The sequence below is a fragment of the Myxocyprinus asiaticus genome, chromosome 13, assembly GCF_019703515.2.
Source record: "Myxocyprinus asiaticus isolate MX2 ecotype Aquarium Trade chromosome 13, UBuf_Myxa_2, whole genome shotgun sequence".
In the NCBI taxonomy this organism is placed as follows: domain Eukaryota; kingdom Metazoa; phylum Chordata; class Actinopteri; order Cypriniformes; family Catostomidae; genus Myxocyprinus; species Myxocyprinus asiaticus.
Window position 1 is genome coordinate 21,355,132 of NC_059356.1, and position 13,401 is coordinate 21,368,532.

The 13,401-nt window shown below is 39.8% G+C and overlaps 1 protein-coding gene across 3 annotated transcripts in view; it reads right to left on the bottom strand.

The window, feature by feature from the left end:
- The window catches only part of LOC127450156 (trinucleotide repeat-containing gene 18 protein-like), a 97,425-nt gene that overhangs the window by 20,619 nt on the left and 63,405 nt on the right, over nucleotides 1–13,401 (bottom strand). For 2 of the 3 annotated variants that reach the window (XM_051713999.1, XM_051714000.1), the window contains exons 17-20: nucleotides 11,902–12,165; nucleotides 4,207–4,437; nucleotides 2,642–3,045; nucleotides 2,121–2,249 (exon numbers count right to left, since the gene is read on the bottom strand). In XM_051713999.1, the coding sequence (XP_051569959.1) occupies nucleotides 2,121–2,249; nucleotides 2,642–3,045; nucleotides 4,207–4,437; nucleotides 11,902–12,165 (1,028 nt within the window). The remainder of the gene's footprint in view (nucleotides 1–2,120; nucleotides 2,250–2,641; nucleotides 3,046–4,206; nucleotides 4,438–11,901; nucleotides 12,166–13,401) is intronic. The other variant, XM_051714001.1, reaches the window with a different exon arrangement.

Here is a 13,401-nt window from a genome sequence, read left to right on the forward strand (position 1 = left end):
CCCAATTCCTGTGACAATATGAAATCTTGAACATGGAGCCATTGTTGGTTCAGTTCTAAAGATGAGACCCATGTGCTTACTAGAGTAGAATTGATTCAGAAAAACCTATTTATATGAGTGACAAGCTCAGCTTGCGAGATGTAGGGTTTCTTGATTTCAAATGCGGCAAATACCCAGAGGAGCTTCCGCTGTGCGTTACAAGACGTGATTTATACATAAGATGAAAAACTAGCAGCAGTGGAGAGTTTTAAAATGCAGTGAAGATTTATCTTGAGATGAAATAATGTCCAAAGAAATAAACAAATCTGGTAGGGGAGGTGGAAAAATGGATGGAGGGAGATGGCGTTTTGCTAATTTCACTGCTTTCCCGTTGAGTGTGCAGTCTAATTAGCTCTCCACTGCACTCTCCCTTTCCTCTCCCTTTCTGCTTTCCCATCTCACCTCCCTCCCTTTGGTTATGGTGTGTATGGAGGGCAGGCCCATACAGAGTGGGACTGGGGGCAGGAAGGGATGTCTCATTTAAATGCTTTTCCCAACAGGGAAGAGGGGCCTTGAGGCTGCCAGGTAAAATTATTCTAATCCCTTTCGCTGCTTCTGCTACATGCAGATTCACAGGACATTCAGCATCACAAAATGGTTGCTAGTCGGTTTCAAATATTCATTTGGCATGCTAAGAATGTGAGTTCATGCGCAGTGATATTATTTCATGTATTTGCTGCGTGTAATAACAGGCAGCAGAGTTAGGGGAGATCAACAAACATCATCATTAGCACTAGTGAAAAACTGACTGGGTTTTTCCATTTCTCCCCAATTTGGAATACCCAATTCCCAATGCGCTCTAAGTCCTCATGGTGGCGTAGTGACTCACCTCAATGTGGGTGGTGGAGGAATCTCAGTTGCCTCCGCGTCTGAGACAGTCAATCCGCGCATCTTATCACGTGGCTTGTTGAGCGGGTTACCGCGGAGACCTAGCGCGTGTGGAGGCTCACCCTATTCTCCGCAGGATCCACGCACAACTCACTGTGCGCCCCACCGAGAACCACATTATAGCGACCACAAGGTTAACCGAATGTGACTCTACCCACCCTAGCAATTGGTTGATTAGGAGACCTGACTGGAGTCACCAACTGTTTTTTTCAATGGCAGATATCTAGAAAGCAGTGAGGTGCATCTAACATGTCCATGGACTTTTACACATCAACATCATGATTTTAGATTCAAATGTATAAAAGTATAAGCATATCTCTTGGGTACTGTAACTGGTTGCCATATATTTTGAGTTTCACTAGTAAATTCATTAGTCTGTCAATATAATGTCAAAAAAGCTGCATGTATATTAATTAAATAAGAATTTGCAAAATGCTGTTCAAGTTTAAGATAGAAAATTTGTGATGTACGATTTGTGAATGAATTGTTCTTTTGAACCACTTATTTTTAATGAACCGATTGAACTGTTTCACAAAGCTTTGGTAGATCACCCAACCATAAGGGATGACTTGGCTTAGGAGTAAAACTGTGAAATGGCAACAATGTTGATAACAAAATGGGAACAATTAATACTAACATTCTTATTATTGGCAACAGTATTATTTGTGATGTTCTTAATAATTTTGAAACAATAAACAACATTTGACACAATCTATAAACTTAAAATTTACAATATGGTGATAAACAGCAATTTTACAACAAAAACCAAATGTAAAATGCCACGCAGGAACACTTTTTTAGTGATGACTGAGTTGTCAAGTGTTTAAAAGTTTTTTTAAACGAATGCCTGAACAAACCAATTCGGTTCCCAACACTATACAGTATAGCATGTCACTCCACAGGGTGTCAACATCCCAAAAAATGATTTCTTGTTTCATAATTTCAGCTACTAAAATACATAATACAATGTAGTGATGCCAAATGGGCGAGAAAAAAAAATATATATAATTGATTAAAATTCTTCTCTTATTTTATTTATTTATTCACTACATTTACAAAACATAAAATGTTTTCTATCCATTGATGTCTGCAGGTAGATTTTGGAGTTGATGCAAGGGGGGACCACCACTTAAACAGCCAAGCAGATAGGGTTTATGTCTGATGATAATCTCAAAATGTCAAGCGATAGTTACCTCTCTAGCTTTGGGCTTCACCTTGCTCTTGTGCCCTGGACAGACTGGGAGTGCTCCTGCGTTCTCAGTGGGTATACTAGAGAGCTGTGTTGGGGGCAGACACAGGGGGGTCTCCTTAATCCTTTTCTTCTAGAACATTCACACAAGAGACAAAAGGCAAACCATCAGTACAGACATGAGTGAAAAGACTCATACAAATGCAAAACTGAATCAGGCCTAGTTCTCCCAGACATTACAGCCATTCAACAACACTGGATGGGCAAGTAAACATTAATAGGCATTCATGTAGTAAAGCACTAAAAAAAGATTGAGGGAGGATGCGGAGGGAGGAACAGTGATGGCTAGAAATTGTAGCCTGGCAAGCGGCAGTCATCCTTTTGTGTTCAACAACATGACACTCACAGCAGAAGGCTTTCTTGTCCGACAAATGTAGCAGGACACCTGCTGATATCGAGCGCTCAGGCTGTTTCAATGCGGTTGGCACACGGGACTCAATCTACATCAATAAAACAAGGACTTACCTTGTTGGGGTCTTTCCCCTCCTTGGCTTTGGCCAGCTCCTTAGGGCTCTGCTGGGATGGTTTGGGGCCCCGGGCAGGTTTGGGAGTGAACGGAAGAGGAGTTTTGTTGGACGGCGAGATAGGATTGGCCTGGGCGGCATCATGGAGGAAGATGCGTTCACTTCTCCGGCGTGTCCATTGTTCATCTTCGCTTCCGTCTGCAGTAAGGTCGAAAGTGAACTCCCGCAGGGACTTGGGTTTCTTCGGCTTGCACCCACGCTTGCTGGGGCTGAACTCTTCACGCATGACACTCGCCGGTGGTAGGAGGGGGAGCTCGGGAGCCGACCGCTTACCGTGCAAAAGAGATGGGAACTTCTTTCTTGCCTTAACATCACTCTCAGAATCAGTGAACTTGAATTCTGTACCTACAATCCAGAATATATAACCTTTGGTTATTAATAAAGCATGCATAGTCTTGCGTACTAAATGCACTCACACATAAAAGCAATATGCAAAGCATGTTTGAGTCAGTATGGTCACATGCACTTCAGCCAGACAAAAACAATAATTCTGTCTTTTTTCTTAATATCACAAACACTTTAGTCCGAATGAAATTGTACCAGTCTGATTTTTGCAAAGTTGGACTAACAGAATAAGATAATGTGATGTAGCTCGACTTTGTCCAGTGGGTATGCACATTAATCGGACCACAATTGGCCTTGTCGTTTGCTGCAAAAGACAGAGATTTGTATTTAATAGTTCCTCAGTTGATGTCCGTCTTTCAAATATTCAATTATGCATTGTCAAGTTTACTAGGACAGACAGATGAAGACTGTTGCTCAGCTATGCAAAAACTAGCTTTAGCTTTAGATTATAACGGTGCATTTAAATGTACCGAGTGTTACGGTGTTACTGCATTTTGCATTTGTAGGGCAGAATGTGCCTTTTATGAAACGCATACTATTAATGTAAATATTGCGCCCTCGACTAGAATTTAAACCCATCTAAATCTGGTCACTCGTCATTTTTGAACTGAGAACGACAGTATAAATGCGCACGTGAGAAACAAACAGGGCCAGATGTGGGAGCAAAATGTTGTTGCTTGGGCGCTGTGGCTGGGTCATGGAAATAGTTAATAAAGGGGGCTATTGGCTTCTACTGCGTGCACTGCTGGGTACCCGCTCAGGATCACAGCCCCACCTCATCAAAGCAATGCCTTTCAGCGTCATATTCGCAGCGAGCGCATTCAGCACAGCAAACACAACATGAGAGGATAATGACACTCTATTCTCAAGGTGGGGCACAACTGATGGGTGTCTACATTGAATAACACCCCTACTGAGTGACTGCTCCAAGCACAATGTGTTTTCCTCTGCCAGTACCTTTCAATTTCCCCACACACTCAGACAGACACACACACGCATGACAAAAGACAGCCAATAACAATGCATCACCTTGTCACCTGGGAATTCAAGTCCCATGGGCTTGAAAAAGCTGCTCTTACATTAGATAGATAACAGATAAACGTAAAAGTGTAGAAAAAATACATGCCACATACAATCCGTGCAGGAAGAGTACTTTCCTACCGAGAAGGCTCTGCCTTTCCTCTTTTTTCTTGGCTTTCTGTTTGGCCTCCAGTTGGACAATGGAGAGCGGATTGGGGACAATGGGGCTCGGGATGGCGCTCGCGGCAAAGCGGGCCAGTAGACCAAGCCCACTCTCTTCTATGGATGAACACAGACCGTCACTCTCATCAAGCTCGTAATCATCATCATTGTCATCATCATCCTCGTAATCATCTCGCTCGGTGAGATACTCTGTTAACGATGGAAAGGACAACATTTAACACGTACGCTAAAACATTTGAGGTTTAAAAACTGAATGAGCATGAATTTCCCCTATGACACAACCCATTATTTTAATAATCTGTTATTAAGCACTTAAAGGGATAGTTCAATCAAAAATGAAAATACTCTCATCATTTACTTACCTTCATGCCAATCCAGATGTGTGACTTTTTCCTCTGCTGAACATAAATTAAGATTTTTATAAGAATATCTCAGCTCTGCGGGTCCTCACAATGCAAGTCAACAGGGTTCAAAACTTTGAAGCTCAAAAAAAAAAAAACACATAAAGGTAGCATAAAAGTAATCCATCCTACTCCAGTAGTTAAATCTATATCTTCAGAAGCGATATGATAGGCGTGGCTAGAAACAGATCAACAATTAAGTCCTTTTTACTGCCCAGTAGATGGAGATATGCACGAAGAATGCAAATCACAAATCAAAAACGAAAAAAGAGGAACTCTTAAAAAGCTGTTTGAATGTGGAGATTTTTAGTAAAAATAGACTTAAATATTGTTTCTCACCCATACCTACAAACCGCTTCTATTGACATGGATTTAACCACTGGAGTCTGCCTTTGTGTGCTTTTTGATCTTCAAAGTTTTGGACCCTTTGGACTTGCATTGTAAGGAGCTACAGAGCCGAGATATTTTTTTCTTAAAATCTTTGTGTTTAGGGCTGAAACAATTAGTCTACGTTATCGACAACATCGACAATAAAAAATCGTTGACAAAAATGTTCGTTGTCGAATAGCCATCTGATCTCATTTAACGTAACGTGACATCACATTAAACTCTAATGATGACACGTGAGAGCAGCACTGCAGTTCACACCTGACTGAGGAGAGGAAGAAAACACAGCTCACAGTCCAGATGCACTCTAAACTTTCACAGCTTCAGGTGATGTAGATCACAAAGTATGAGGGAATTCTAATGCAAAAATACAAAAGTAAATACAGAAGCACTCTCGTTGTGGAATAAGTGGAGCTGGAGCTGCAGTTCCGCTGAAGCAAAACTTGCATGAGGAGCATCTTTAAAGGAACCTCCCCAGCGTTACATCTTAAATGCAGTTATATTTAATGCATTATAGCTTTATTCAAGTTGAAATAATACAGAAGCAGATCATGTAAATAACTACAAACTCCGAAACTGGCATTTCTCTGTGCGGTCAGCGCCTCTTCAATGAGTTGCGTGAATGTCCCGAACTAAGGGGGAGAGATTAAAACGGCACCTGGCTGAGGCACAATCTGTCGCGGGGACGCTCGTCCCTCGAGCGTGCACCTTTAATGCAGCTAGATTATAATGTGATGGCTCGTGACTTATTGAATCATAATATATGTGTCACTGTGCATTTCTTTCAGTGAAGAAAATTGGCAATACGCAGCTTTATTAATAAGAGAGAGTTTGTTTTTTTGTGAGTTAAAGATGGATTGAAGTGAACAGAAAGGTGAGAGAGGTAGTCTTCGCCCCATTATACACTGCAAAAAAATACATTTTTGATTTTTGTTTTGGCTCCAAATATCTAAAACTCCTTTAAAACAATGTACATTTTCTTTAGCAGCTATACTGCAGAAGAAAAAAAAAAATATTTGAGAATGTTGAAAATAAAATTAAAAATATAAATATTTTAAAATATCTAAAAATCCTTTAAAAAGATGCATTCACCTGTGAAGCAGCATATAAGATATTTCGACTTGTTGTTAGAGAACAGATCTTGAATATAAGTATATTTTGTCTTTAATGCACTCGCAGAAGTATAACCAAGTGAAAAAAATACACTTATATTTAAGATCCATTCTCTTAAAGCAAGTCTAAATATCTTAAATGTTGCTTCTTAAGTAAATGTATCGTGTTTTAAGGATTTTTAGACAATTTTAAATGGAAAACAAGATTAAAAACACTGGATAATATAATTTTTTGCAGTGAATATCTTTACTGAATTAAACTTAATAAAAAGTATATTCTTTTCCCTTTAATTCAGTGAATGTCATTTAGAGGTATTTTTAAAAGATGATTTTTGTCCTCTATATTGTTAGTAAGCACGTTTAATACAACCGTTCAAGTCGGGGCACAAGCTGAATAATCGTTTAACAGCTAATGATTAATCATTGCAATAATCGCTGAATAGTCAAATAACTGTTCTAATAATTGTTAAATTAGTCAATTATCAAAATAATCATTAGATGCAGCCCTATTTGTTCAGCAGAAAAAAAGAGAAAAAAAAATCATAAACATCTGGGATGGCATGAGGGTGAGTAAATGATAAGAGAATTTAAATTTTTGGGTGAATTATCCCATTTTAGGACCGGATGAAACCAAAATTGGAGTTTTGTGGCTTTTAGTCCATGTCTATTAGCTTTGAAGCCATCGATATGCTGGTGCACACCAAAAGTTGAAAATTCACTTTTAGCAGGTATATACACATTTAAAATGTACAGTCTCTCTCTTCTGGGAAAACTGACAAACTATCGGATGGCTCATGCTGCACCTCACACATTTTTGTCCAATCAAATGCTCTCTAGAACAGGGTTCGGCAACCTATGGCACGCGGAGGGGTAATAATCACTGGCACGCCAGCAACGCAAGAGAGGAATAGATTATTTTATTCATACGAAATTCCACACCCGCATTCCAATCTACATCTTGATATAATCCTTCCTCATGATCACGCAGCGTTTTTTCATGAGCTGATTGTGAGGCTAAACAAAAAGTTAAAATGTGAGGAGACTGCAGTATACCCAACAGACTCGTGCAGCTCATGCAAGCCATTCGCGCATCATGAGCCGGCAGCGCTTCACTTTCGGTTAATCGTGCGAATAAACGCGCCCGCTTTGCTGCGGTTAGGCTGCACGGATAACAGCCTACATTCTGTTTCATTTGTTTCTTTTTGCTTTCAGAACAACACGTGATGTAATAAGGAAAACACCACTATTAATGCTTGAGATTTCCAAGCCAGCATACAGGTACACCCTCCTTAAACTATGGTCACACTCAAAATTACATTAAAAGATTAATAGAAAACAAACCCACATCGTGGGGTTCAAAAATCTATTCAAAATATAAATTAAACCTGGAAATAAAGTTAGGATTTTGCAGGTGCAATTTACCGAAAAGGGCTAAATACTGTAGTTGATTGGCTTGTGTTGCGCGAATGGCTTGCACACGCAGCGCGAGTCTCGTCACACTTTAATAGTGTTTAACCTCCCATTCAGCTGATGAAAACACGCTGCGTGATCATGAGGAACGATTACATCAAGATGTGGATTGGAATGCAGCTGAGAAAAACATCATATAAATAAATGATGGCACAGCACAGCCATTGACCAGGAAAATATAAAATGGCACTCCATGTCAAAAAGGTTGCCGAACCCTGCACTAGAATGACCATGTCCCTCCCCGTAATAACATCTGGCTCTGACTTGCAAGTCCTAATTCATGGCTTTAATGTAACTACAGCCTATTGGCTATTTATAAAAAAAGGGGATGATCCTTTTGATATGTCCTGCCTAAACTTCCAGTTCTAATAAGAAATGCATCAAAAGGAAAGTAAACTGCGCAATTTCATGGGGTCTTTAATCCCATGCAATTAAATAAAATATATTTGACATGTAATAACCATCTTCTCTGTAAGTTCTAGAATTGTGGTGTGGAGCAAACCATTGAATTAAATCTGCATCGCTATGAATACTAGATCACAACCCCTAATGGAACTATCTGCCAGCTGCAGTGTTCCTCTCACTCTGGCGCTCAGGATAGCACATTTCCCATCATCCATTGTAATCTAGCATCACGGAAGCCGACTTTCTCTAGATTAATGTGCTCTTGCTCAAATACTAAGGCCCACCCACCACTACACAAGATTACCGGTGGGGGACAAAGCCTCGTTTTATGTGGGCAGCATATACTAAGCTGGGTAGGCAGGATCTTGCAAGCACAGCTTTCATACCCACAGAGCTTTAGGGCAGGATTTAAAATCAGCACGGCTGCTGGCTTGCTCCAAATTGAGAGGGGAAGGGAACGCAAAAGCCCAGACCAAATAACAGAAGCCAGTAAAGTGGCCTTGACCATTGTGCTGAATGAGCCGAATCGCTCAGGGAAAAATGGGAATAGAAATAAGCCACAAGCACTGCAGAAAGCTAAGGTTGCTTGCAGAATCCCTGACTAAGAAAGTCATCAATTATTAACAGGCTGTTCGGCACAGTGCTTGTCTGAACTGATAAAAGGGCAGAAAAATTCTGAAGGACTAACTGCAAGACAGTTGGTACCCACTTTTAGCAACTCCCCCTTTTCTCTCCATTCTATTGAGGGCGAGGGACACGTTAGATGGAAACAGACACAGACACACAGGATGTTCGAGTGCAGTTGTGAGTTGCCAAAGCCAGTGGTGAGTTTGTTAAAGACATGAGAGGTACAGGGTTTTTGTAGCAGACAAGGACTTTGATTTGTTATGTTGTGCACATAAGTTTATAGACGCCACAGTTTCTGACAACAGGGATAAAATTTGAAGCATGTATGACAGCAAGCAAAGGATGTGCACAGTAAGAAGAAAGCGGAGGAACACAAAGCAGGCTCTGTGAGGACAGTCCTCCATGGCTCCTGAGATTGTAGGTCTGCTCTGGGTAGAACTCAGGCCATCAAGCACTTCAGCCATGGTTATGTTCTCCTTTCTTTAACTCAACCCTACCATTTCTCAGAGGAGATAATGATGTGTGTATAAGTTTAAGCAGAAATGTTAAAAAGTTAAAAACAGACATAACCTGCCTTTATTAAAGAGGAAGTGTGTAATTTCTACGCTACTAGTGTCATCAAAAAGAATTGCAAAAATAGCGACATTTTAAACAGGTTTGGGATGCCAGAACAAACCAAGCATGAAAAACCAACAAATGGCTTTTTTATACTGTAGCTGTCTCTGCACGTAAAACTGGGATAGGTGAAAATATTTTAACATTATTAACATTACAAAATTACACACTTCAGCTTTGAGGGGGGGGGATGCAAAACATCTCTCTTCCCTATCATCCTATCTTAAAGGGAAAGTTCACCTAAAAATTATAATTCTCTCATGATTTACTCACCCTCCTGGCATCCCGGATGTGTATGACTTTCTTTATTCTGCAGAACAGAAATGAAGATATTTAGAAGAATATTTCAGCTCTGTAGGTCCATACAATGCAAGTGAAAGGGTGGCAAAATTTTGAAGCTCCAAACAGCACATCCAGTGGTTAAATCTATATCTTCAGAAGTGATATGATAGGTGTGGGTGAGAAACAGATCAATATTTAAGTAGTCTTTTAATCATAATTCCTCCTCCCTGCCCAGTAGGGGGAGATATGCACAAAGAATGTGAATCACTATAAACAAAAGAAGAATGAGAAAGTGGATATTGACTGAGCAGGAGGGAGAATTTATAGTAAAAGAAATACATAAATATTGATCTGTTTCTCACTCACACCTATCATATCACTTCTGAAGTTATAGATTTAACCACCAGAGTCGCCTGGAATACTTTTATGTTGCCGTTATGTGGATTTTGGAGCTGCAAAAATTTGGCACCCATTCACTTGCATTGTATGGACCTACAGAGCTGAAATATTCTTCTAAAAATCTTCGTTTGTGTTCAGCAGATGACAGAAAGTCATACACATCTAGGATGGCATGAGGGTGAGTAAATGATGAGAGAATTTTCATTTTTGGGTGAACCATTCCTTTAACACAATCTTAAGTATGACCAGTTTCTTAACACAAAACACTATTGCATTATGTACTGGCTTCTAATGGAAAAAGAAATAAATAAATACCCTGAATAAAATGAAGTGGTTATAACACACCTGCATCTGGGTTCTTGAAAAAAATTAAAATAAATAAATAAATCATCATCATAACATAAATGACAAAACAAACAAAAAGCATTTCTCCTAAACTTGGGAGTCAAGTCAGCCAAATCCAGACATAACCATGGCTTCTGGGCTTGAAACAGGAGGTGAGTATGTTAAAAAAAGGGCATTTTCAACACCTCTTATTTAATCCAGTCTTTTTTTTTTTTTTTTTTTGTGTGTGTGTGTTTTGGTTCTGTAACAGTGCAAGCACAAATTAGTAGAAATTATTGAGAAGTCACAGCAAAAGAGGGTGGTGGCCTACTTACAGAACAATGCTCATGGCTCAGGTGACATGGACAGTGACCTCACGCTGAACAGCTGGCTGCCCTACTCCCAGCAGTCCAGCACTTTGCTTCTTATTTTGTTGCGGCAGGAAAAGCAAATGCACAGACCGATAGACATTAAAAAACATCATGGGTAGGAGAAGGGGTCAGAGGTGGAGGGGTGGCCAAGCAGCTGCAGGGAGAGAGCGAGCAGTCTAGAGAAGCTAGGTTGTTTATTTTTAGTAAACCAGGGAGAACCCATTTTCCAAATATCCCATATTACTTTTCGATGTTCACACACTGGAAGTTAAAATAGTGAAACACAAATGTCTGGAACTGTAAAGGATTTATGATCTCATGTTATGGTGTACATTTTGTTTTAAAGGGCTAGTGCATCTAAAATAATGTCATAATTTATTAACCTTAATGTGGTCCTAATCCTTTTGTGTTCCACACAAGAAAGAAATTCATATAGGTATGAAAGAACTGATGGTAAGTAAATAATGATTTTAATTATTTTGTGTGTGTGTTGATTTAGTGAGTGTAATTTCATTACAACTTTTATACATTTTAATGGAGGACTTATGGCCCAAATTTAGGTACTATAATATACAGTATACGCTTATCTTTGAATGCAGAGTAACATTAGCCCTACATCAATCTAATCCCAATTTCCCAATTTTCTCATCTGGTAAATATCTGATCTCTTTAGAGACCTTAAGAACCAATTAGTTATACTTCTCAAACTCATTGGCCTAATGAATCTCATCAGCACTGTTCATGAGTGCTGGTTATATGCAGAGATGTCCTTGTGACAGCTTTTCACTGATGAAAGGGATATTTGAACAACAGGAAAATCAGGAGTGTGGAGTGTTGCAGTCTAATACTCTACAGCAAGAGATGTAGCGAGAAAGACAGAACACTGCGTTTGTTTACTTTCAGTAAAAATGATCTCAGCATGTTTAATAAAGCTTGGGTACCAAACTGCAATACAATTGAGAAAGAACTTTTCATACAGCCACACACATATTAATGCACAATGGCAAGACATTTCTATAAAAGTAAGCATTTAATAGGGACTCTAACAAGAGCCAATTATATTATATACAGGATGTGAGGTAGCAAATTCTGACGCAAGCATCTTAAAATGGCTTCTCAGGAAACATTTTTATCATGACCAGTGGGTCACGGTTAAAAATACAAGACAGGCCCCAAAAAAAAAAAAAAAAAAAAAAAAAAAGGTAAAACCGAGGGGACTGCCCTCTCATTTCTGTGTATAGTGAAGTATGCTTTATTAACCTTGATCAAATGAGTCCTCGGAGGAGCTGACTCCTGCCTCCTGTAGCAATAAAGCAAAGTGCTTATGTTTCCTCTCTTTGGCCGCCTGCTTGGACTTGAGTGATGATGATGATGATGACGAAGAGGCTCTCTTGGACGAAGAGCAGTTTTTCTTGGATGGAGTGCTGCACAGGCTGGGGAGCTGTGGACGTGGGACTGTTCTCCCCAGCATCGAGCTGGGAGGCCAGCCATCCTTCAGCGATTCGTCGTCTTCTGAATCTGTGACTGGAGCGAATCACAAAGGCTTCAGAGGTCTACGAGTTTAAAAGTATTGAACTCAAACCTGAGGAACAATTTCACTTGGGTAGTTGATGCAAAACATGTTCATGGATTTTTATTTTTTTTTAAATCAACATCAAGATTTTAGATTTAGATAAAATTTTCACCACTTTAAATCACCCTTTTTATTTCACAAGCTTATTTGAAATGATCCTGTGGTCCTTTTTTTTATCCCCTTTTCTCCCAATGTTGGAATGCCCAGTTCCCACTACTTAGTAGGTCCTCGTGGTGGCGCGGTTACTCACCTCAATCCGGGTGGCGGAGGACAAGTCTCAGTTGCCTCCACTTCTGAGACCGTCAATCCGCGCATCTTATCACGTGGCCCGTTGTGCATGACACGCGGAGACTCACAGCATGTGGAGGCTCATGCTAAACTCTGCGATCCATGCACAAATTACCATGCGCCCCATTGAGAGCGAGAACCACTTAAATCGCGACCACGAGGAGGTTACCCCATGTGACTCTAACCTCCCTAGCAACCAGGCCAATTTGGTTGCTTAGGAGACCTGGCTGGAGTCACTCAGCACACCCTGGATTCGAACTCATGACTCCAGGGGTGGTAGTCAGCGTCAATACTCACTGAGCTACCCAGGCCCCCTGTGGTCCTTTTAAATGTACAAATATTCCATGTAGTTTCTCAAATAATCTGAGGTCATAAAAGCTGCATGCATGACAATTATAAACTAGCAAAATACTATTTAAGAGATGTAATCATTGCTGTACAATGATTTTAGTATTGCAAGCCACTCTGCAGGATGTCAAATCCACATCTAATTTAAACCTTTTTTTAAACAAAAATTTGTTTTCACATTAGAGGTGGACCGATATATCCGTTTTACCGATTAATCAATGCCAATAGTTGCTTTTTGTAACTATCCGTTCTCTGCACAAATCTACGCAACTAGTCTCCAACTTCATATCTTATGAATAATAATAAACCTTGTTTTTCATTAAACCTTCTCTGGTGAAACATCTGATGAATATATAGGCTTTGTAAATGTTTTCATATAGAGCATTGTAACAGCCAAGTCTCCATTTCCACTATGCACCAAACCTTTATTTTTCTGGTTATAACTGGGATTTTGGTTGAACAATAAACTGCATCTGGGATTTTATTCATTTTGGACTCTTGTAGCATGTCTGTGCCCATCATAGTAAGAATAATAATTTGTTTTAACATTC